The sequence below is a fragment of the Sapajus apella genome, unplaced genomic scaffold, assembly GCF_009761245.1.
Source record: "Sapajus apella isolate SASKATOON/1434 unplaced genomic scaffold, GSC_monkey_1.0 scaffold62, whole genome shotgun sequence".
Lineage (NCBI taxonomy): Eukaryota > Metazoa > Chordata > Mammalia > Primates > Cebidae > Sapajus > Sapajus apella.
Genome location: NW_022437002.1, coordinates 15,344,987 through 15,368,965, shown reverse-complemented (window position 1 = coordinate 15,368,965; position 23,979 = coordinate 15,344,987). Strand labels below are relative to the sequence as shown.

The following is a 23,979-nucleotide window of genomic DNA, read 5'->3' as shown; positions in this document are numbered from 1 at the left end:
CTTCCTCTTAAATTCATCCTCCCCCAACCATCCAAGTATTTTCAAAATACACATCCTTGTGTACCATTACTCCCCTGCAGCTTCCTGCATTTGCATATAATGATATCAGCTTACACTGAGTACTTACTGCGGCCCAGGCCCACTGCTGTGAAAGATGGGCTTGTGTGGTCTCATTTAACATGAACAACAATGAGGTAGCTATTACTAACCCCATTTATTAGAGGAAAAAACTGAAGCTCAGAGACTTGACCAACGCCACACAGATGGTCATGCACCAGACTTGAACACAGGTCAGTGTGATCCCAGAACCTGTGCTCTTAACCACAGTGCCACACCATGTTATGCCTTCTTTGATTTCTTCTGATTCACTGAAAAAATGTATAAAACACAATCAATCTTGTTTCTTAAGGACCAGTAGGAGAGAAATCTAAGGCCAGCCATGAGCAATCCAAAGAGTAGGCAAGCCCAGAGGCTGCAAGCATGGGGTAGTGTGGGACTCACTTTCAGGACTGGGAGAGAAGCACCTCCCAGAGCATTGTGAGACCCTGAAGACGGCAAAGGAATCCTACCGTGGCTGGCTGAAGTTGGGAGTGGCCTCTGCCCTCCTCCTTTTGGGCTCACACACTGGGCACTGAAGTGGCTACCAAGCCAGGGAAGGCTGCCCGGAGGCATAAGGAAAAGGGGAAGGACCATAAGGAAACTCTAGACAAGCCAGGATCTGTCTGGTGCTGAGGTGTGCCAGGCAGAGTTGAGGCTGGGCTATAGCTGATCTTGCTATGGACTGTTTGGATGGAGCAAAGAATCCTAGGCTGGCTGCTGCCTAGAGATACAGGGAGACATGTTACTGATGGAAGCTGGGGAGCAGGGAAGAAACCAGGGGAAAACTGGCCTTCTGTTCAGGACAGAGGTGGGGGCTGGTGGTATATGTGTAAAATGGGTCTTCCAGAGCACCTCCCATCCTGGACAGGCAAACTCAACAGACGGCTGAGGCCTCAGACAGTGTTTCTTTTCCTGAAAAGCCCAATTTCTCTCTCTTGGGTTTAACTACACCCCTTACCCGAGATTGACCAGCAGTAAAAGGTAGACATTGAATGGAGCTTATTAGAACATTTATTTTTTTCTGAATGGCAGGCAGGGAGCGGGAGTAGCTGAAGAATAGGGCATGTTAGTGGTGTGAGTGCTGGCTTAACCAAGGAGCTGGAGTGGGGTTTTGTGCTGGGGGAGCAGTGGGATGGGAAGCACACCTGTGGGGCAGCTGAACTAGAAGGAAGGATAGTGATGAGACACCTGCAAAGCATGGGGACCCAGTTCCCCTAAGCCCACCCCATCCCCAGATCCCTTCTTTTCTCCCTTAAGTTAAAAAAATTCCTTGAGGCAGCTTAAGTCAGAGGCTGTAAGGATCAGTCTGGTCACAGGTTAGACAGCTGAGTTTGCTCCGGCCAGCAGAGCCAGGTTCTGGCTGGATGGCATCTCAGGCCTCCTCAGCTGTGGCATCAATGCCCGCGTAAGTGAAGTTCTCAAACAGCGACATGTTCACATAGGCCTGGGGGCAGAGCAAGCTTTAGTGGGGGCCAGAAATGGGAGTGCGTCTGGACTCAGGCACCTTGACTTCCATGTGGTTGGGGTATTTGAATTGCCATGGATTTGTTCTGGAGACTCAAGATGACCCCATGGCCAAGAGTGGCCTTTACCAGCCTAGGGCAGTGAAGGCATCAGGCCACAGCTGGGGGCCTCAGGTGAGAGGCTCCCAATGCCATTATTAAAGAGGGTTTTTACATGTACTCTTTCAATGAATTCTTGGGTTATGCATTCATTCATTCATTTATTAACTATATCTGTTCAAAAGCCATTTTAGATGACTCACCCATTTATATGGTTATTTGATCATTCCTTCATTCTTAAGATATTTAATCATTAATTTACTTGAAGAACTCTTCATATATTTACTAATTTGGATATATTTTTCATTATATTTATTTGATAATTCACTTATTCAAATGGTTAGTAGATTCAGTTATTGAATTACATAATCATATGATTATTGTGTCATCTATCCACTAATTCCATTCATTCATGCATTCATGCATGCATTCATTCATTCATTCATACTTTCATACAGTTACTGTATCACTCATTCACCTATTCATCCATCTGGTTAGTGACCATTCATGTACTCTGCTCTGGCTCTGGCAGGTAGGGAGAGGTGTCCCAGATAAGAATGGGCTGATGGCCTCAGCAGAGGGAGGGATTTGCTGTTGGGGCTAAGCAGTGGCCTTGGAAGAGTTTTGGAAGGGCCTGGTGCCTAACCCAGTGAGGGCTGGAAAGGCAGGCTGCATCCTGGGGCCCGGCCTAGGTAGTGACGGCCCCCACTGAGGGAGTTTGGGCAGGCAGGGTGGTTGGGACAGGGGTCATGGCCCTCTCAGAGGGTCCTCTTGAGCACTCTGTGAGCCCACCCTGTCACCTCAGCCCCAGTCTTCTCACCTTCCTGGCTTCCAGCATGCGGCCCAGCTGCAGGGCAATCTGGGCAAAGGGGGGTCGCTCATAGGGACGGTCCCGCCAGCACTGACGCATCAGCTCGTACCTGTGAGGGCGGCATTGCTTAGATAAGGGGTCAGGTCAGCTGGGGTGATGGGCTCACGGGGATCAAAGCTGAGGTCACTCATCACAGAGATAGGGTCATGGAGCACAAGGACGGGGTGACTCACACTTCATCGTCACAGTTTCGAGGCTGCTCCATGCGGTATCCCTGGGGCAGCTTTTCATAGAGCTCGGCACAGGTCATCCCACAGTAGGGTGTACCTCCTGCAGGAGGGGACAAAGTGCTCTCAGTCCGGGGCTCCACATGGGGTAAGGTGGGGCACTCTGGGAAATGGGGGTCAGGGACTCACCAAGGCTCACGATCTCCCAGAGGAGGACCCCAAAGGACCAGCTGAAATAAAAAGGATGTACTTGGTTGTCTTCTAGGCCCTGGCCCCTAGCAGTTTAGCTTCTAGCTCCCCAAGATGTGCAGCCCTTCCCAGCCCTGCATGTGTCTATTCTTTAAGAATCTGGCCTTGGCCAGCTGTTGTCTCTGCCCCAATGAAGCTCCTTCATACTGCCCCCATCCCCGGGCTCAACTCAATTAGAGCTAACTTTTTTTTTTTTTTTTTTGAGACAGGGTCTCACTCTGTCACCCAGGCTGGAGTGCAGTGGCTTACTGCAGCCTTGATCCTCTGGGATCAGGTGGTCCTCCTGCCTACGTGTGTGCCACCATGCTTAGCTAATGTTTTGTATTTTTAGTAGAGATAGGGTCTTGCGTGTTGCCCAGGCTGGTCTCAAACTCCTGGTCTCCAGTGATTTGCCTGCCCAGCCTCCCAAAGTACTGGGATTACACAGATGGGCCACCATAGCCAGCCGAGCTAACATGTTTATTGAGCACTTACTGTGGTGGAGGCACTGATCATTTAACATATATGTTAATTCATGTAACCGTCACACCAACCCTATGATACGTTTTATTATTCTTGCCATTTTACAGATGGAGACACTGAGGCACTGAAAAGTCAGCTGGCTTGCCCAAGGCCATACAGCTGGTTAGTGGCAGAGCAAGCGTTCAAACCCAGGCAGTCTGGCTCCAAAGCTCTTCCTCTTGACTGCACCTCACACTGTAACCGCCTCTGTGTAGTGTGCATCAGGCCTGAGACCAGAGGAGAGAGTTCACGGGGGTGGAGGGAATCTAGAGAGTGTTGGGGCAGAAGCAGGAAGTAGGCATGTAGTGGTCAGAGGGGCGATCAGTGTGGTAAAGTGAGCCATGCAGGCCAGGCCAGAGGGCTTGGGGCAGGGGGTCGGTTCAGACCAAGACAGACATCCCTGGAGAGATAGGAGGAGTGTGCCAAGAGGGCTGTCTGCAGGGGAAGGGCACAGAGAGGGAGTCTTGGGGGGTCATGCTCTGGTAAGATCCTCAGGTGGGTATAACCTTGCCCTTCAGGGAGGAAGGTGAGAGCAATTCCTGAGTGACCTCTCCACCTATGGCAGGAAGCATCCACCAGCATTCCCAAACCTCTCCTAGGCATCCCCCCATCACTTACACAAACATAATCCTAAACTACCTTTACCCCTGAAATACCTGAGACTTCTTCCAGCTAGCCCTGCCTTGACTGGGTACTTTACTATACCCAGGACACCTGTGTCACACCTGGAACACAGCCCAGGTCATGCCTTAGACTACCCACGACATTTCTGAGATGTGTCTAGGTTAGGCCCGTGTGATTCTTGGGGGCCAAGCCCTCCTATGCCCTCCCACCCCACACTCACACATCACTCTTAGTGGTATAGACGCTGTAGTTCAGAGACTCAATGGCCATCCAGCGCACGGGGAGACGCCCCTAGGAGAGAATGGGTTTGAGGGGCTGAGTGTGGAGGAAAGGCCTGTTTGAGGCTCCTAGCGGGCAGGGCCAGGCACAAGCCCTGACGGTGAGGGTTGAATGAGACTCACCATCGTCTTCTTCACATAAACCTCCTCTCCCCGAGAAAGGCCGAAGTCTGCAATCTTGGAGGCCAGGTTCTCTCCGACCAGCACATTCCGGGCAGCCAGGTCCCTGTGGATGAACTGCAGGCAGGGTCAGAAATCAGGAGAGACTGGGGATGAGGGAGCTCAGGACAGTCAAGCCAGTAAGGGCACCCTCGTTGCCTTCAGTACCCCTGGCAGCCCCTGGCTGCAATCTTGTCAGCTGACTCATATCTGAGAAAGATCAGTGTTGGCTCTCACCTGCTCCTTCCTGGGCCGTGGCCAAGTTCAGGCTGGATCCCTTTTCCTGAGACAGTGGTAGCCACACTGTACCTTCTCCTCTTTCCATCCTTCTCTCCCTCCCTCCTCATTTCCCCTGGGTTCCAGTTTCTCTCCCTTAGCCCTCCAGCTTCCTCAGAGACCTCTCTCCACCAGCCCCTCCCTCTGCACTAGCCATTTCCCCTGCACCTCTGCCTTCAAAAATACTTAAAACTTAACTATCTTTAAAATGCCGGCTGGGTGCAGTGGCTCATCCCTGTAATCCCAGTACTTTGGGAGGCTGAGGCAGGTGGATCACTCGAGGTCAGGAGTTCGAGACCAGTCTGGCCAGCATAGTGAAACCCCATCTCTACTAAAAATACAAAAATTGGCTGGGTGTGGTGGTGATGCCTGTAATCCCAGCTGCTACGGAGGCTGAGGCAGGAGAACTGCTTGAACCTGGGAGGCAGAGGTTGCAGTGAGCCAAGATGAGCCACTGCGCTCTAGCCTGGGCAAAAGAGTGAGACTCAGTCTCAAAAAAAAAAAAAAAAACAACAGATAAAATGCCTTCCCTTGGTCTCACATTCCCCTGGATGGTCATCCCCCTGTCTTTTCATTCAGTCCTGAGCGGACTTGAGCTCAGATCTCTGCCCTTCCCCCTCTCCAGTGGATCACACTAGACCCATCGCCATGAGGCACCATCTGTGGGGGTGAAAGCTCACACGCAGATGCTGCCTCCAGCCTGGGCCTCTCTCCTGAGTTCCAGGCTAGCATCTACACCTGCTCACTCAACACCTGCACCCTCCACACTGGAAATCCCCGCCTCCTCCAGACCTGCCCCTTGGCCTTGCTTCCTCCTCGCTGTGCTTGCATCTACCCACCTACCTGGGCCAGGAACCTCAGTACCCACATCCCATCAGGGCTGGCTGACTTCTTCCCCTGAGGCTGGCCCAGTGGCTTCCCCTCTGCCCTCCACCCACCCCAATTCACACACACCTGCTTCTCACTCAGGTACTGCATGCCATTGGCTGCATCACTGGCGAAACGCAGCAGCTGCCGGGAGCTGAGGGTCGAGGCTGTCCCATGCTCTCGAGCAAAAGCTGGGTCCGTCTCCAGGACCCGGCTCTTCCGCAGAAAATCTAGCAGGTTCCCGTAGGGGGCATATTCAATAGCGATATACAAATAACCTGGGAGGTAAACAGACCGACCGTGGTGATTGAGACACAGGCAACGGGGGGTGGGAGCAGGCACCCGATGGTAACAGACAGGGATGAGAGGATCAAGGGTGATGCACAGGTCACTGGCAGCCCCCAGCAAGCTACTCATGTTGTGGAGGTGATGGCTGAGGATGGGGGTTTGGAAGAAGGGGTAGGTGATGGACTGGGGGCTCACCTCGGTTCTTACAGGCCCCCAAGAGGTTGATGATGTTGGGGTGATGCCCCAATTTGCACAGAACTTCCAGTTCTCCCGCAAAGTCACGATGGTCATTTTCAGAGGCATACTCTGTGTAAAGAATCCAGTATTACTTTTGGAGAAAGGGCTGGCAAGGGCTGGGTCAATTGCTGGAGGAAGCCAGGTGGGGCCTGGGATGTGTGGGACAAAGGAGAGCATCAGGGCTGGGCCAGGGGTCACCCCAGTGGACCTTTCAGCATCTTGATGGCTGCATTCATCTTTAGCCCGTCCTTCTTGATCATGGCCCGGATGACCTGGCCGAAGTTCCCCTCCCCGATGAGGTCCTCAAAAGTGATGTCCTCCCACTCCAGCACTGGGTAGCTCAGGGGCTCAGGCTGTGGTTTTGGCCGCCGGGTCAGTGTCAAGGTCCCTGAGCTGAACTGCAGGATGGTCTCCTCACCCTTCACAGGATGGGACAAGAGGGTAGACAGTCCACACAAGTGTCAACGGGGCAGAAGGAGGCACAGACAGGCACTCGAAGAGGTTCTCGTGTCAGACAAGTGGGCAGAGACCCAGAGAGAGAGGGCACCCTGGTGGTCGGCCAGGGACAGACAGGCAGACAGAGGACATAACTGAGACAGAATCATAGGTAACAGCCATAGGTAGGCTGCTGAGTGGACAGATGTCCAAGGAGAGAAATGCAGAGGCTGCAGCTGGGGGATCTGATGTGCAGGGCTCTGGAAGGCAGAACCAAGGCTTGTCGGTAAGGCTGCTAGAAGCCACAATGTGAGTCAATGGAAGGAGGATATTTCTAACATTTAAAACAGAAAAGGATTGAAATGAGCTTCCTATGATTGCGCTAATCCCACAACTAGGCTTTTTTTGGGGGTGTGGGGGTGTTACCAGGAAGGCTCTTGAGAGGATTCCAGCCTTGGGCGGTTGGCCAGGGTACATTTATCGAGCACCTACTACATGCTTATCCCTGAGCTACTGGGAGCTAGTGGAGGGGTTTTCTTCTCCACAGTAGCAGAAGCAGAGATTACCCTGTCCACACACTTGGTGTCTCTCCATAGCTCTAAAAGCAGGCCAGGACCTGAATGTAGCAAGACCATAACAAAGAGGAATGTCTAGTTCCCTGAGTAGAAGGAGGCCAAATGGGCGGGGCTGATGGCAGGAAAAGGCAATAAGTGAACAGGACCAAGGGAGCTGCCAATATGAGAACTGGAAGAAGGGTTAAGACAGACCTTCTAGGCCGGGCGTGGTGGCTCATGCCTGTAATCCAAGCACTTTGGAGGCCAAGGCGGGCGGATCACCTGAGGTTAGGAGTTCAAGACCAGCCTGACCAACATGGTGAAACCCCGTCTTAAAAAAAAAAAAAAAAAAAAAAAAAGACAGACCTTCTGGTGGGTCTTCCTAAGTGCACTGGAGCCCAGTTTGATAGGCAAAGGCTGAAGACGTGAGGCACAGGGATTTGCATGAAGCACTGATTTGGTGCTTACCAAAGGCACATACCAAATGCACGTGATGTCTTCGGCAGCACCATATGTAGGTGCATGTGTGTATAGGTTCATATACACATGCAGGCCTGAAGATGCACAGGTATAGGGACACATGCATTTGGGACAGACACACATGGGGGCACCCACAAAGGATGCATATGTGCACTCATACATGGGGCACATATATTTCCTATCCATATGCAGGCACAGGTAGCAGGGATATGTCTTTTTTTTATCTTTTTTTGAGACAGGGTTTTGCTCTGTTGCCTAGGTGGAAGTGCAATGGCATGATCTCAGCTCACTGCAGCCTCAAGCTTTTGGGCTCAAGCGATCCTCTCACCTCAGCCTCCTGAGTAGCTGGGCCCACAGGTGCACACCTCCATGCCTGTCTAATTTTTGTATTTACTTTTATTGTAGAGATGGGGTTTTGCCATGTTGCCCAGGCTGGGGGTATATATCTTGATATATAGTATGATACCCTGTATGTTAATGACTGCTTGCCCACCTCCTGCCCTCAACATCTGTACTCATTACCCTCCCACACCACAGCAGTGAGGGCTTTCTGCATGCACTGACCTCAGAGGCAGGGCCAACACAGCCTGTAACAAAGAAGCCAATTCATCTCTGAATGGATTTTCTTTTTTTTTTTTTTTTTCTTTTGAGATAGAGTCTCACTCTGTCATCCAATCTGGAGGGCAGTGGCGCATCTCAGCTCACTGCAACCTCTGCCACCCGGGTTCAAGTGATTCTCTTGCCTCAGCCTCCCGAGTAGCTGAGATTACACATGCCTGCCACTGTGCCTGGCTAATTTTTGTAGTTTTAGTAGAGATGGAGTTTCACCATCTTGGCCAGGCTGGTCTTGAACTCCTGACCTTGTGATCCACCTGCCTTGGCCCCCAAAGCACTGGGATTACAGGCATGAGCCACCGTGCCTGGCCTCTGAATGGTTTTTTTTAGGCACAGCAGAGACACTAGCCTTTCTATTACAAGGGTCAGCCCTTGAGAGAGAAAAGGGTTTTCTTTTTTGTTTTATTATTATTTTTGAAATGCCAAAGCTTAGCTGTAAGCATCAAGAATCCAGGCCTGGAAGGCCAAGGACAGAGTTCAGATCCTAAGTGATGACAGTGAGGAAGCCTTCAAAGGAGACAGGACCTGCGGGGGGTAGGTTAGAAGGAAGGAGGTGACAGGATGAAGTAATAGGTCTCCTCTCACACCCCACCTCTAGGCGGGGGCCTGAGGGACGGAAGGGTGTGGGTGGACAGAAAACTCAAGCAGGATTACAGGGAAGCCAGGAGCGATAGGTGAGGTTACAGGCACAGTTCTAGAGTGGTAGAAACAGTTGTCTAAGGGTTAAGGGATTATGGCAGTGGGTCTGAAGGCCACAGAATATGCCTCCATCACAAGGTATAAGGAAGCCCCTACAGTTCTTTAGTTCTTTTTGTTTTACTTATTTATTTTTTTTGAGATGGAGTCTTGCTCTGTCACCCAGGCTGGAGTGCAGTGGCGTGATCTTGGCTCACTGCAACCTCCACCTCCCAGGTTCAAGCAATTCGCCTGCCTTAGCCTCCCGAGTAGATGGGATTACAGGCGTGTGCCACCATGTCTGGTTAATTTTTTAATTTTTAGTAGAGATGGGGTTTCACCATGTTGGCCAGGCTGGTCTTGAATTCCTGAGCTCAGGTGATCCACCCGCCTCAGCTTCCTAAAGTGCTGGGATTACAGGCGTGAGCCACCGCACCTGGCCAGTTCTTTTTATTTTTTTAGACGGAGTCTTCCTCTATTGCCCAGGCTGCAGTGCAGTGGCAGCATCTTGGCTCACTGCAAACTCTGACTCCTAGGTTCAAGTGATTCTCCTGCCTCAGCCTCCTGAGTAGCTGGGATTACAGGTGTGTGCCACTACGCCTGGCTAATTTTTGTATTTTTAGTAGAGAAGGGGTTTCACCATGTTGGCCAGGCTCGTCTCAGGTGATCCTTCTGCCTCAGCCTTTCAAAGTGCTGGAATTACAGGTGTGAGCCACCACGCTTGGCCCAGTTCTTAAGTCTCCAAAAGGATGCCCTGGAATTTGTAAGAATGGAGGTTGGGATGAGGAGTTCACAGCATAACTGGCCTACTGGCAGGTGGCCACAGCAGGGCTAAGGACATCAGCCAAAGATGTGTGCAGAGGCTGGCTCCCAAGTCTAGAAAGGCCTGCAAGGACAGAGGCCAGCATGAATCCCAAGTGCCACTCCATGGGATCACCTTGTTATCTAGGCCTAGATCACTGCTAGGGAAAAGGAAAAGAAGGGAGAGGAATATCTCCAATTGATTGAGCCTAAACCTGGAAATCTTTTGAACTGGGAATATTCAATATTTCACCACTAATATAAATGGGCTCATGAGCTGAGTTCAGTTTTAGAGAAATAAAGAAAATTATATTTTGTACCCTTGAACATTGTTGAGTGTAATCTTACACCTGCAAAACAAACACATGCACATACACACAAGGTGTACAAGATCTTGCTTGTACACAGATAGAAACATAGACACAGGCTGCGAGCATGCACCCGGGGGCAGGGGCGGGTCACTGACCGAGCCTGACTGGTAGGTGAAGGTGCGTCTCCGATGCAGGCAGCTTCTGCGGATGCACACCAGGGTTAAAAGGGCAGCCAGGATGGTGAGGCAGGTGGCAGACACAGAGCCCACCACCGCCAGGATCAGCTGCTGATCCAGGCCTTCTTCAGCTGCTCGGCTCTCTTGGACTGGGCCCTCAGCCTGCAGCCCTGGACACAGTGAGAGGGGCAGATTGTGGGGACACCTGGGTCAGGGAACCCAGAGGCCACCATGGTGTTTACAGAGGGAGAGGTGAAAGATCCCAGTGCTAGGACTGTCAGAAAATCACTTGGGCCACATGAAGGAAGGGATGAGGGGTGTCAGAGGGGCGACACCATTTTCCCAGCCCTGGGACAGTGGATCATGAGAAGGGAAGGCTGAGTCCCCAGGACCAGGGCTGTGTGTTTTTTGGGAGGGGCCTGGGATACCCTGGCTCCACGGGAGGGGTGATGTGGAGGGAGACTGCGTTGAGCTCTCCCCGCTCAGGGCCCAGGGGTCCTGTGGGCCTTGCCCTCTCACCGTTTCCCAGGGTGGACTCTTCTACTGTGTTGCTCCAGTCCCCGAGCCCCTGAATGCTGGCCCGTACCCGGAACAGGTACCGAGTGCTGGCGTTGAGGCCACGGACAATGGTGCTTGTCTCCTCGGGCCTGTCCACGTCTATCCACAGCGGATCGCCTGTGCCCCCAGCCACCTGCACCTCCACGATATACTTGGATATTGACCCAGGCAGAGCCTCCGGGTGCTGCCATGTCAGCTGAATCTCAGAGTCTGAGAGGGCCTCGGCGTAGAGGTGTCGGGGGGCTGGAGGCCCTAGGGAGATGGGGGCGAGAAGGCAAGGCTCAGACAGGACCGGGCTATGTAGCTGTGGGGCTGCACACATCTGCTCTAGCTGTGCTCCCTGCTCTGTGGGTCCACCACCCTGCCAACTTCCTCCTCCCCACCAGGCTGAATTCCTCTCCATCCCCCCAGGCCACCTTCACCCACAAGCTTCTGCTTTTCCTTGTTCTTCTTGTATCCCAAGTCCTCTCCATATCCCCCCATGCCCTGTGCTCCCCAAGTCTCATGCCCTCCCATGACCCTGGTTCTAGCCATGAGTCCTGACCTCCCCATGCTATCCCAATCCCATATGCTCCTGGTGACCTGTGTCCTCATGGTATCCTGGATCTTCCCCAAGTCCCATGTCCCTGCTGGGGTCACATCTGCCTGATACCCTAGGTGTGTCCTGTGTCCTCTCCATGTCCATTAATCTCCTATAGCCTCCTGGGTCTCCCGGGTCTCATGTGTCCCTGAGTCCCACATCACCGCCCAGCTATCCCCACTCCCTGGGCATACCACTGGGGGGCAGAAGCACGTGTGCAGGGGGCGAGGCTGGGCCCAGGAGGGTGCAGTGGTAGAGCTGCACATCCAGCTGGTAGTGGGTGCCAGGCGTGAGTCCTGTCAGGAGGGCGGTGCGGGCCTGGGGGGATGAGACGTTCTCCCGCCGCTCCTGCCCCCGTGCCCCGTCCCATAGGCGCAGCAGGAAACCGTCGCCCACCAGTGGCCTGGGCACCGAGGGCAAGGACCAGCTCACTCGCAGCCGGTCAGGGCCTTCCACATGCCAGCCCTCCAGCCACGGCTGCAACAAGGGCTCTGGGGCCAGAGGTCAGGGGTCAGAACTGTTCAGTAGGTACTTGGGGCTGGACAGGACAGTGATCCCCAGAACACAAGGAAGGATAACTTCCAATTGGAAAGGCAGGGGTCCCTGGGGTGGAAAGGACAGTAACCCCTTGGGGGACAGGAAGGGATGACTCTTGGCCTCTCACCAGGACAGTCTGTGGTCATGAGGGCGGGAGGCCCCCAGGCCCCCTCTCCCCCTTCCCCCGGCCGGCTCAGCTGCACACGGACACTGTATGTTGTCTTTGGCCTCAGGTTCATTAACGTCACATTCTCACTGGGATCCACTAGGAATGGAGGGTGTGGTATACATCATTCAGCCCCTACCTCTTCTAGAAGCTGCCGTGATCCCTTGAGCCCCCTTGCACCATTTGCCCTCCCTCTCCTGCTCACTGTGTCGCTTCACTATTACTCAACACCCCTGTCCTTCCCCGGCTCTCTCCTGCCCTTGCTTTCCCCACACTCACCCACAATGGCCGACCAGGCCATGGTGCTGTCCTGGGGCCGGTAGTGCAGGCGGACGGAGGAGATGGGTCCATCCCCAGAGAATGAGACCAGCGGGGAGACCACGAGCTGGCGGCTCTGCTTGGCCAGAAGCCGAGGTGCAGCCAGGGGCACCGGGGGCACTGCCAGGAGACTCTGGGTAAGGCATGGGCACAGAGCCTATCCATCCACCTCTGCATCTTTGTTTTGAGCTGGGGACCCTCTGGGCTTGGGGGACACCAAGTTCAACAGATGGCCAGAGTGGCCAGGGCCCAGGGAGGACAGAGTTCTGGCCCCTGGGTAGCTTGGGGCACAGGGATTCAATAATAAAGACATGAAAGTGTCCCAAAAGATGGTAAGTGAGGAAGTGACATGGCCAGACCTGGTTTGGGGGTGAGCACTCCTCCCATGCAGTGTGGGGATAGACAGAAGGATCTGAAATCCAGGGCAGGGAGACAGCCTGGGCATTATCCTGCTCTCTGCACCTGCCCTCATTCACCACTTTCTTAACTTAAAAAAAAAAAAAAAAAAAAGGCCAGGTGCAGTGGCTCATGCCTATAATCTCAACACTTTGGGAGGCCGAGGTGGGCGGATCACAAGGTCAGATCGAGACCATCCTGGCCAGCATGGTGAAACCCTGTCTCTACTAAAAATACAAAAATTAGCTGGGTGTGGTGGCATGTTTCTGTAATTCCAGCTACTCTGGAGGCTGAGGCAGGAGAATCCCTTGAACTCGGGAGGTGGAGGTTGCAGTGAGCCACAGTCTCGCCACTGCACTCTAGTCTGGCGACAGAGCAAGACTTCATCTCAAAAAAAAAAAAAAAAAAAAAGAAAGAAGCCACCAGTGCTGAAGTGCCTGCTCCCCACCATATGCTTCATAGGCATGACCTCTAGTTCCACCACTGCCTTTTCGTCAGGGCTCATTACCCTGCATTATGAAAACACTGAGACTCAGAGGCACCAAATAACTTGCCTAAAGACACGCAACTAGGAGGAGATACAGCCATATGCTGAACCAGATCTGTGTGAGCAGGCTGCCTCCCATCTGTCCATTCTACTCCAACAGCCCTGGTCTTCCTGCCCTGCTTCCTCACCCCATGGTCGCTGCTCCTATTCTGGCCTCAACTTTTCTCTCCAGATTATTGCATTAGTGCTTCTAACAGGTTCCCTTGCCTCTTCCAAACGTTTGCCAGATTGACTTTTTGAGAGGAAAGGAAGGAAAGCTGAGGGAGTGTGGGCAGCAATGAGCATGGCAGGAGGCGGTGCTGATGTGGGGCAGATGAAGGTTGGGTGTGGAGAAGCCCTCGGTGCCTTTGGCTCATGCAGGGCATTAGATGTCCAAAAAGTGGCTGGATAGAAAATGGGCCTCTGAATCATACAGCGGTGACTTTCCACACCAACGTCAAAACCAGACTTCCAGAGAAGATGCCCCAGTTGACGGAGGTGCCACCAAATCATTATCTGGAGTCCAGATCATTATCTGGAGTCAGAAGAGGGGTGCTGGCCGCAAATCATATGTGAGAGCTGCCACAGGACAATCAGAATCTTGGGACTAGGTGACATTTTAAAAAATAAGAACAGTAATTATTGACAAATAGTGAGCACACACCCTGTATCGGGCCCTGTGCTAAATGCTTAAGTGCATCACCAAATTGAATCTTCCTAACAACTCCATCAAGTGCTCATATCCGCATTTCACAGAGAGAGAAAGTAAGAGAGGTTAAGTACTTTGCTTAAGGTGATGGGGCAAGGGATTTGTGGGGAGAGGATTCAAGCCCAGGTTGTCTGGCTCCGAAGCCTGGGCAGAGTGAGAAGAGAAAGGCAGAAGGTGGGGCATGGTGGCAGAGAGGGACGCACCGTCACAGGATGGGGAGATGGCGAGGACCTGGGAGGTAGAGTATGGCAACAAGAAAGCAGAAGGTGAGAGAGGGGCTTACGTGGGATAGCAGGGGGACAGGAGCAGGGGGACAGAAGCAGAGGGACAGCAGGGTCAGGGTGGCGGGGATGTGAATGGTGTGAATGGTTATAAGGCTTATGATGCTGGAGAAGCTGGAGAAGGCGAAGGGAGCCCTAGACCAGGATGGGGTGCTCTGGTCCGAACAATCTTGGGCACTGGCAGTCCCTCCTTATTTACCTGGCAGACTCCTAGGCATGCACCACTTCTAGGAAGCCAAGCTGGTCACCCTCTGAGGTCCACAGCCCCATGTGCTCCCTGTGCTAGCACTGTCTGTGGGGTGACTCAGAGACAGGAGGCGGCATCCCAGAACAGAGTTAAAGGTACATTTGTGTGTGTGTGGTGGTTGGTGGAGGGCAGCATGGCTGGGCAGGAGGAAAAGTGGGACTGGAGAGTGTCCCCAGTTTCTGGGGCACAGGATGTCCTTTCCAGATGGGTCTAAGCTGTACTCCTGCTTTGACACTGCCCAGCCTGGACCTCTGGTTGACCACAACCCATTTTCCTCTGGTGCTAGGCTATGACTTCAGATGCCCTTGTCCTTCCTGCTAGGATCTCCAGCCTAAGCAGGATCAGCTAGAGCCTACTCTGCTCACTGTCCATCCCCCATGGACCTAGGACATCACTGACCTTTGACATTGACCTTGAAGCGCCGGCTGTCTTGGCCACCAGATGTGGACACACGGCACTCCCAGAACCCACTGTCTTCAAGAGCCAAGCGGGGCACTTCGAACTCAGCTGTGGTCTTATCTGGCTCCACAATGGCCTTGGTGGACTAAAAGAGATGGGGAAATGGGACAGGTCACAGGCAATGAGCACCCCTGTGGCAGGCACCCAGGTGTCCGTCTGGACTGATAGCAGGACAGAGGCCCAGTGGCAGCCCCTCACCAATCAGCCTGACCTCATTTGAGCAATGGTCAGGCCAATGGGTGGACCCTGCAGAAAGTTCTGAGGGGCTAGTGGTCTTAGGGATCAGCTAAGGAAGCAGGCGGCCGGTGAGGCTGGTGGGTTGGGGTGATTGGGGCTGACCAGGAGCACAGTGCCATCTGGCTTGCGTAGCTCTATGCTGCCCCGCACTGGGAAGGAGTTCCCTGCAGCTGCACAGTTGATCCGGGGCATCGTCTTTAAGTTGAACTCCAGTTCTGAGGCCATGCTGAGGATCTGGGGGATCCGGTCTGGGGAGAGAGGACACTCATCCTGGAGCTCCCACAGGGGCAGACATGCCCCTCATTGGATTGGATGCCCAGTCCCTCCAGCCTGAAAACCAGCAAAGGCCTGCATGACTCCTCCAGCGTCCCAGCCCCACATCCCATCAGCTGCAGAGTCTACTTCCTAACCACCTCCCCACTTCCTGATAGCCTCTAATACCCGCCCGCAGGCCCCTCACCATCCTCGCGGCCAGCACACTAGCCCAGGCCTCATCATTCCTGGTCCCCGGGTACAGACTCCTCCAGGGCCTCCTGCTCCCGCTCCCCGGCCAGAAAGCGGTGTCGTTTTCTGCAACACAGATCTGACCCCCTTGTTCCTCCTCAACAATTCCCTCTTGCCCCATTACAGGAAATGCAGACTCTGGCCTTCATTCAAATGCATGATTCGACCTCTTCTGACCACTTCCCCACCCCCCTACTTCACTGTCCTGGCACCCAAGCCTGAGTTCCCAACCCCTGAGTCTTTGCTCTTGTTTTTTCCTCAGCCATCTCTTTCTTGTCCTTTATATCCCATCTCAGATCACACCTGCTTCCAGACCCTTCTCTGCCCCGCTGAGACTGCCCAGGGGCATCCTCTGCGCTCCCACACTCTCTGGGCTGCTGCCCTTTCCAGTATGGCTGGCTGACAGTGAGCTCCCTGCTGGACTGCCTCCCTACCAGACTGACTCCCTGCCAGAGCTCCCTGCCTGCCAGACCCTGAGCTCCCTGAGGGCAGGACTTGGAGCCTTGCAGGGAAAGGAGGGACCGTCTCTTCCACCAGGGAGATGTGTTTGGTAAAGGCCAATTTATCTTGGGGGGTCTCGGAGGTCATCTACTGTGCTTATACCTGACTTCTCACAGTGCATTCCATGCCACCCAGAGGGGCAGACACAGCCACTGAACCGGTCACAAGTCCCACCATTCTGACACTGGCACTGGAGTCGGCAGTCTGCCCCAAAATGACCAGGGGCACAGGCTGGGAATAGAGGAGGTATGATTAGAGAGGCACGGGGCAGCAGGCAATGAGGGCACAGATGAGGCGCAGGTTATACAACAGGGTGAGGGTAGAGGGCCTGGTCAGGTGACCGGGGGGGATTGGTAAGTTAGGGGCAGAGTGAAGGGTCCAGGTCATGCTTGTGGCCACCTGTCTTGGTCAGGGACCATGAGGGTGGGTTAAGCATACCTTCCTGGCACTGGCTTCCTCTCCAGCCAGACCCACAAGAGCAGCCATAGGGATCTGGCAGGCAGAAGGTGAGGCCCCGGCAACCTGATATGCCTGGGCACTGCTCCTGGCAGCTCTGCCCAAAACGGCCCTCTCTGCAGGCTAGAAAGAGAATGTGTGGGTGTATTAGCCTCTGTGGGCCCCTGGGCTTAGGACCTGCCTGTCACCCTCACCCTCCAAGCTCCATCCACATAATTCTAGGGTCTTCTCCCAGTCAGAGATCCTCTCCTGCCAGGGTCCAAGCTCCCCTCCTCCTTACCCTGTTCACAGCGGGTGCCAGTGAAGCCAGGGGGGCATACACAATCACCATCATGGTCATGGCAGACACCTCCATGTAGGCAGCTTGGGCACTCCTTGGTACAGCTTGGTCCCCAGTGCCCAGCCCCACAATCTGGAGGAAGGGTGTCTTCAGCAGCTGACCCTTACCCACCAGACCACTGCTGCTGAGGACTGGAGACCCAGGGGCTTCAGGGGACCCACAAGAAGTACCCATAGGGCTCCCAGCCTCCCACCCTACCCACAACCTCTGCCCTCTGCTTCTGACCCCGCACGATGAGCCGAAAGAAGGCGCTGCCCAGGGGGCTGGCATCCAGGTAGGTGGCACTGTAGATGCCGCTTGATGGTGGCTGCACGTTTGGGAATGGCAGCAGGAACCGCCCATCCTCGGCCTCTTGCCAGTCCAGGGTGTTGAAGTAGGATCCTGGGGGGCATGAATGGGTCAGGGGCCTCAGCACTACATGAGGGTTGTCACCTCTCTCTGCCCACCTCTGCCTGGGTTGCATCAATGGGCCCCATGCCTACACCCAAGCCAGAAAGCTCAGAAGCACCCTCTTCTTCATGCTCCACCAACTACCCGGTAAATCACCAAGGAGGTGCTCAGTCCACCTCCTCCTCATCCCCTAATTCAGTCTGCTTCTCCCCACACCCACTGCCACCGCCCTGGTCCTGGCCTCCAGGGCCTCACAAGCAGGCTGTCTGCCTCCAGTCTCACCCTTTCTTGTCCCTCCTCCACCCAGCAGCCAGGGTGATTTTTCACAACAGACTCCTCTGTGACTCCCCTGCTGAAGCTCTCCTAGTTCTCCAGTGACCTCAGGACAAAATCCAGCTCCTTAGACATCATTTTCACCAATTTGGCCGTGGCTAAGCCATCCAGCCCCATCCCTCTTCACTGCCTGCCTGACTCCTAACATTCCTGAATTCCTGAATTGATTGCTTCTCTTCCAGAAACACCCTTGTGTTTCAGACCCTCTTGCTCTTCTCAGTCCCTCCTCCTGGAATGCCCTTCCTTCTTTTGTCTGCCTTCTTTGTCTTCCCACTTCTCCTCTGAGCACAATTCGAGTGCCATCTACTCTGGGGTCTCTTCCCTGAGCCTCTCCCTCCTAGAAGAGTGTCCCAGGCCCTGCCCCGCCTGCTTCTTGCCTCTTTGTTCTGGGCTGAACAGAGACCCTAGAGACCCAGGTCTGCCTGTGCCTCTTCACCTCTCCTGTCAATTCCGGGGGTCCAGAGCTCAGGAGGCAGCCCCCTTGGCCAAAGGGAAGGGTCTTCCTCCCTCAGGAGCCCAGGGATGCAAGAGTCAGTCCAGGGGTTGTGGATCTGAGGACTGAGGCAGGAATCTGTGGGGCCACATAGAAAAACGGCTTCCTCCTATAGGATGGCCAAGGGGTCAGTGTGGAGGATGCCTGGGGCTGAGGTCTCACAGATCTACCCAGGCCTCAGCATGAGGCTGTCTTGGACATCAAAGATCTAGGCTGGACTCTTTGGGAGAGGCTAGACTCTGCCCTGCCTGTGCTGGGCATGATGTTACCAGTTCTCTTCTTCCTCAGGGGCTGCTGCTCTCCACCAGGTGGGCTATGTGACAGCACCTGCTAACTCCCAGGGGAGAGTGAAGGATGAGGGTGTAACATCATGCTCATTTGGGGCTAAGAGGGAAGGGGCAGCTGACCACAGGCTCCTGGGCCTCTGAGTACAGCAGGAGGGCAGCTTAGAGATCCAGATTAGATGGGTTCAGGTGCATCCCACCGGACCTAGTCCACCACAGAGGAGGGGCCCTGGAGGTCGCGTGTGTCAGGGACCAAAGCCAAGGGCCCCACGGGTGATGAAAGTGTTAGAGCCTCAGAACTATGGGTCTACCTGCCCCACCAGTTCAAATGTCCCTCTCACCGTTGCTCTTCCAGATCACGTCTGTCTGCTTGTGCTTGTGTATACGTGCAGAAAGTACAGCCGTGTCGCCTTTGTTCACAGTGTGCGTGACCTTGTCTGGAAGCAGGTGGGCTGTGGGGTGGAGGGTGGGTCAGCAGCCTGGTTTCCCCTGCGCCATTCTCCACCCGCCCTGCTCCCCAGACTCACCTCCAAAGCTGTTGTGCACGTAGATGACACGCGAGCGCCGAGCCCCGGCACCGCCCACGCAGGAGAAGACGCCCACGAGGTCTGCGGGCCTAGAGAAGCCGCGCATGGTGACCTGGTGCGAGCCGTTGCGCACCAAGCGCAGGGGCGGCCCGGGCGGGGCGCGCACGATGCGGTCGTCCTTCTCAAGCAGCAGGGGCGGCCCCCAGGCCTCTGAGCCCCTCTCCGTCCCGGCCTCCCCCGACACGCAGGTCAGGAAGAAGCGCTGGGGGTCCGTGAGTCTCACGTTGGCCAGCAGCGTCAGGTCCACCGCCGCGCCTGGGGCCAGGACACCAGTGACTCTATTGTAGTCCCAGCCATCGCTTCTCGGCCTTTTGGCTAAGATCAAGTGTAGTCCCAGCCAACGCTGGTGCCCCAGAGCCCCAGCCCTCTGGTCTTACTAATCCACTGTCCACTCTGAAGAGGGTCTCCCACCTTCCCCCCTCTTCCTTCCCCTGCCCGGGCCCTCAGACCCCACAGGCGCTTCGCTTTATCAGGCATTCCCATCCCCCTCCTTTCCCTTCCTTGCGCACTGGCCTTTTTCCCTCAAGTCTCCTCATTCTAAAAGAAGAAAAACAAAACCACAAATCCTTCTCTGGCTGTGTTCCCTCCCTTCTCCTGCCAGATGGCTTCCCTTTCGCCCCAGCTTTCAGAAAGAATGATCTGTGCTCCCTGTCTCCGTTTCCTTTATTTTCTATCAGTCACGTTTCCCCACTCGTCTCTGAAACTGCCCTGCGAAGGTCGCTGTGAGCCACTTCTCCCTGCCCCCACCACGAGAGTGCAGGCCAGGAGAGCCAGCCAGAACAGAAGTGTCCCATGGGTCCCCCCTTTGTCACTAATGGAGATCTAGAAAGGTCTGGTGGGCTGGGATTTGAGATGGGAGAGGCTGAGTTTTGCAGCCAGAAGGATGTGGCACAGAAATGGAGCTAAGGCCAGGTGCGGTGGCTCACGCCTGGAATCCCAGCACTTAAGGAGGCAGAGGCAGGTGGATCGCTTGAGAACAGGAGTTTGAGACGAGCCTGGGCAATGTAGCAAGACCCTGTTCTCCAGAAAAAAGAAAAACAAAGAGAAATGGAGCTAAGCTTTGGGCAGGGCCCAGATCCAGGAAGTGTAGTGCCAGGGCAGGCCTGGGGCTCAGACAGACACAGACACAAGGTGGGTCTTTGTCTTTGTTTGCTTTCCAAAGAGCTCATGCCCTAGTTGGGGGAACAGGTATGGACACAGCTGCTAAATGTAGGGTGCTGTGCTTTTGAGCACCGAGAAGGGCCCCTGATCCAGCCTGGGTAGGGGGGTGCAGGAAGATGAAGAGATGCTTCCTGGGAGGTGAAGTTGGAGCAGGACACACTGGCATGGGCAATGGGGAGGGGGAGAAGTCAGGGACAGGGAGAGGGCATCCTAGACAGAGGGAACAGCCTGGGCAAAGGCCTGCAGTGGCAATATTATGGCAGGTGGAGGGGGTTGTCCAGGCTTGTGTGGCTGAAGCACAAGATGTAAGGCTGAGGCAGGAGAGACCAGGTGGAGTCAGAGTCCAGGCTGGACGGTGGAGAGCCTGCGAGCCCGCCTCAGCTCGAGGACTTGGCAGCCCTCCGCCAGCCCTTCCTTCTCTGTCTCTGCCAGCTGACTGTCAAGCAGTTAACTAGTATAAATGCCACCTAGCTTATCAGTTAATATTGTTTGAAAGGCTACCATGAGCAGATGAAGCTGGCATTTACCTACCACATACCAAGACCCCATTTTCCACTGATCCTCACAACCAGCGAAGTGCATATTCTTTCCATTTACAGAGGAGGGTCATGGTCATTAATTCTACCGGCTTCCTGGAGCATGCTCATCCACTCCCTTGGCTTTAACCATCACCTCTGAGTCAATAACTCAGGAACGGTCTTTCAGCTTGGACCTGCATTTCCATCAGCTTTTGCCAAACCTGCTCCTCTCCGGTGCTCCCTGACTCACTGGATAGCACTCGCCACCTGAGACACAAACTCCCACTGTCATGATAATTAATGTTTATTGGCTGCCAGTTATGCACCAGGCACTTTACTGGTGTTGTCTCATTTTACCATCCCAGCGACTCTGGGAGGTGGATGTTATCCCTGTTTTATAGCCAGGAAAGGGAGGCTCAGAGAAGTTAAGTAACTGGCCCAAGGTCATATAATTAGTAACTGGCAGGGCCAGGTTGTCTGATACTAAAGTCCACACCTCTGAGCATTGTGCTGGCTGCCCCATCAGTCACAGGATTCTGCACATCGTTTCCTGAACGCTTCTTGACTTCATCCCCACCCCACAAGCCTGCCTTTGTTTGGCCCTCATCCTTACTCACTGTTGGTATGTGGACCATACCAACAGCCACACCCACTTTCTGCAACTCATCCTCGGCAGTGATCTAAGACCAAATCTGACCTTGTGATTTTTTTGCCTATGACCTCCCATGGCTCCCTATTGCCCTCAGGATCATGTCCATGCTCCTGAGCCCTGTGCTGCTCCCATGCTGTCCCTCCCTGTGTTCCCAACAGGCCCCTTCTCACCCATGCACCTCCATGCCTCTGAGACTTGCATTTTTTATGTTCCGGCTGCCTGGAATGAAGACCACCCCTCTTAGTGAAATCTTCCCTGACTCCCTTTTTGTCTCCTACCCGAGACAGTGAAAGCTGACTCCTCCTCAGTGCTCCTCTAGGGCTCCTGTGTCTGTCCCTGTTTAGCCCTCTTCCCCTGTCCTGTGTTCTGTGCTAGACCTTGAACCACTCAAAGGCAGCCTCTGTGTTCCAATCTTTGGACCAGCAGACTGAAGGAATCAGCTGCCACTTATTTAGAAACCCTTACCAAGTGCAGGGCACTAAGCCAACGGCTCTGCATCATTTTCTCATTTAAACCCCATAACAACCATAGGAGGCTGGCAGCCTTTAATCTCTGTACAGACCTGGGGGTTGCCAGCCTCTCAACTAATGGCCCAGCACTTAGCACAAGTCCTGGAATGTTGTTGGTACTCAATAAATGTTTGTCCAGTGAATAATTGAATGAATCCAACACAATGACCGCAGGAACACCCCCTGAAAACTGTCCGCCACGGATCCTCAGACCCAACACATGGCTGCTCCTCACTCCTCCCCTGATCCCAGGCTGCAGTGATTTCTGGCACTTGCCTGGGTTTTCCAGGTCTTGATCTCACTTTCTAGTGGATCAGAGTGATGGCAGTGATGATAGGGTTTGTTTTCCAAATTTTTTTTATTGTGGTGAAATACGTAGAACATAAATGTTACCATCTGAACCATTTGTAAGCAGCATATAACCCAGTGTGATTAAACACATTCCTAATGTTGTCCCACCATCACCACCATCCATTCTTTTTTTTTTGATTGATAAAGAAAAAAAAGTTAAACAAAACAGAGATGGAAGGGGGCCTCACTATGTTGACCAGTCTGGTCTTGAACTCCTGGCCTCAAGTGATCCTCCCATCTCGGCCTCCCAAAGTTCTGGGATTATAGGTATGAGCCACCGCACCCTGCCCCGTCTTTGTATCTCTTTTAATCTTGTAAAACAGAGTAAAAATCTTACAGAAACTCTGTACCTTTTAAACCAAACTCCCCATTTCGTCCTCCCCACTGCCCACAGCAACCGCCATTCTACTTTCTGTCTCTATGATATAATAGGGTTTCTTAGGCGGAAATCAGGGCCTTAGGGCTTAGAAATGGGGTGAGGGACTCAGGGAAGACTTACCCACATGAGAAGCCAAGAAGAGGATGGGGAGCAGGAAAGGGGGCACCCGAAAGACCATACTCCAGGGGCTGACCCAGGCCAGCCAGGACGAGCTGGGCCTGGGGTCAGATGCTGTGGGCCTCACTGCTCAGCCTGTGCTGGTCAGTGTGGGACGGTGCTGGGCAGGAAGAGGAAATGAGGTGGCTTGGGTGGGAGGGGTGACGGGGAAGAGGGGGTGGGAGGATTTATTCTGCCTTTGAGCCTCCAGGCCCCCCAGTCTGGCCCCCACAAGGCTGGGGATTGGAGTCACTTGAGGTGGGGGGAGGGTTATGGTAAGGGCAGACCTGGGGACAGTGGATTGTTTTTTTCCATCCCCTGTCTCCCTCCAATCCTCAGTCTTGCTGGCACACAGGAGGCAGGAGTCAGGAAAAGGAGGAAGCCAGTGGCTTCCGCCTATTGAGGAGGGGAGTGGGGTGGGGAACATTGTTCTAGGGTCTCCCCTCCCCCCAGCACAAACACAAATAGGGCCCACGTGAGTCCTTATGTATGTGCCCCAGGACACAGACAGTTAAATGGGTTTCCTAGACAGCAGTTCACCTACGAAACACAAAGGACCTTTGTGGGCCTGAGAACACAGACACTCAAAGGAACACCGGGCTCCGGCAGCAAAGAGGCTTCGAGTCTATCTTGTGTACCTCTCTCATTTTACAGATGGGAAGACTGAGGCCTGCTGTGCTTGAGGGCACCCTGAGGCCATGGCAAGGCTGGGACTTGAACTTCTTGCTGCTTTCTTGGTGCTGATCACTCCACAGGGCACACATTAGGCAGACCCAGGGAAACACACAGGGAATGTCAGTTGTGTGGCTAGTCCTCAGTGTAAGCTGCTAATGAAAGCTTCAGCTTAGTGTCGGCCAGGTGTCATTCATTTTGCAGCAAACCCATGTCTATCCCTGGGCACTGGGGCAGCAGAAGTCTGCCCAGGGAGGTGCACTCACTCTTGACAGCTGACAACAACCTGGGAGCAGTCCTGCTGCCTTGGCAAAGCCTCTAAAGCCCCATGGATCTTGCCTCTGCTTCCCTTCCAGACTCACCTCTCCCTGCCCTGGCACCCATTGTTCCACCTCTTGCCACCACTGGCAGTTCCCAGAAGAGAACAAGACCTGTAGGTACAGAATGCCCACGA

General features: G+C 54.0%; 1 protein-coding gene and 2 long non-coding RNA genes across 4 annotated transcripts in view; 1 reads left to right on the top strand and 2 right to left on the bottom strand.

Moving 5' to 3' along the window:
• Positions 1 to 21,635, top strand: part of LOC116529409 — a 44,440-nt gene extending 22,805 nt beyond the window's left edge. Inside the window, exon 2 of the long non-coding RNA XR_004259492.1 lies at positions 20,888 to 21,635. This is a non-coding gene — a long non-coding RNA (uncharacterized LOC116529409). The remainder of the gene's footprint in view (positions 1 to 20,887) is intronic.
• TIE1 (tyrosine kinase with immunoglobulin like and EGF like domains 1) lies at positions 1,093 to 23,165 on the bottom strand. 2 transcript variants are annotated; one of them, XM_032247217.1, is made up of 23 exons: positions 22,818 to 23,165; positions 19,068 to 19,382; positions 18,882 to 18,992; positions 17,266 to 17,421; positions 16,981 to 17,112; positions 16,683 to 16,823; positions 16,347 to 16,475; positions 15,342 to 15,487; positions 14,943 to 15,087; positions 12,346 to 12,504; positions 12,028 to 12,165; positions 11,558 to 11,854; positions 10,745 to 11,035; positions 10,205 to 10,395; positions 6,387 to 6,597; positions 6,137 to 6,247; positions 5,741 to 5,931; positions 4,475 to 4,588; positions 4,294 to 4,364; positions 2,889 to 2,929; positions 2,706 to 2,802; positions 2,482 to 2,581; positions 1,093 to 1,543 (listed from the first exon to the last, which is right to left on the bottom strand). In XM_032247217.1, the coding sequence occupies exons 1-23, from the start codon at positions 22,873 to 22,875 to the stop codon at positions 1,472 to 1,474; spliced, it is 3,417 nt and encodes a 1,138-aa protein (XP_032103108.1). In that variant the 5' UTR covers positions 22,876 to 23,165; the 3' UTR covers positions 1,093 to 1,471. The 2 variants fall into 2 exon arrangements, with proteins under 2 accessions (XP_032103108.1, XP_032103109.1); XM_032247218.1 differs by lacking the exon at positions 16,981 to 17,112.
• On the bottom strand, positions 6,749 to 8,333 carry LOC116529410. Its single transcript, XR_004259494.1, has 2 exons — positions 7,534 to 8,333; positions 6,749 to 7,380 (listed from the first exon to the last, which is right to left on the bottom strand). It is a non-coding gene; the product is annotated as an uncharacterized LOC116529410 (long non-coding RNA).
• Positions 23,166 to 23,979: the final 814 nt, after the last annotated feature.

Coding starts and splice junctions, on each gene's coding strand:
- TIE1 (XM_032247217.1), bottom strand. CDS start 22,875: ATGGTCTTTCGGGTGCCCCCTTTCCTGCTCCCCATCCTCTTCTTGGCT. Junction 11,036..11,557: donor CGTGCTTCTGCCCCCCAGTG/GTATGCCCAGGG, acceptor CCATCTCCCTAG/GGCCTCCAGCCCCCCGACAC. Junction 2,803..2,888: donor CTGGGAGATCGTGAGCCTTG/GTGAGTCCCTGA, acceptor CCCCTCCTGCAG/GAGGTACACCCTACTGTGGG.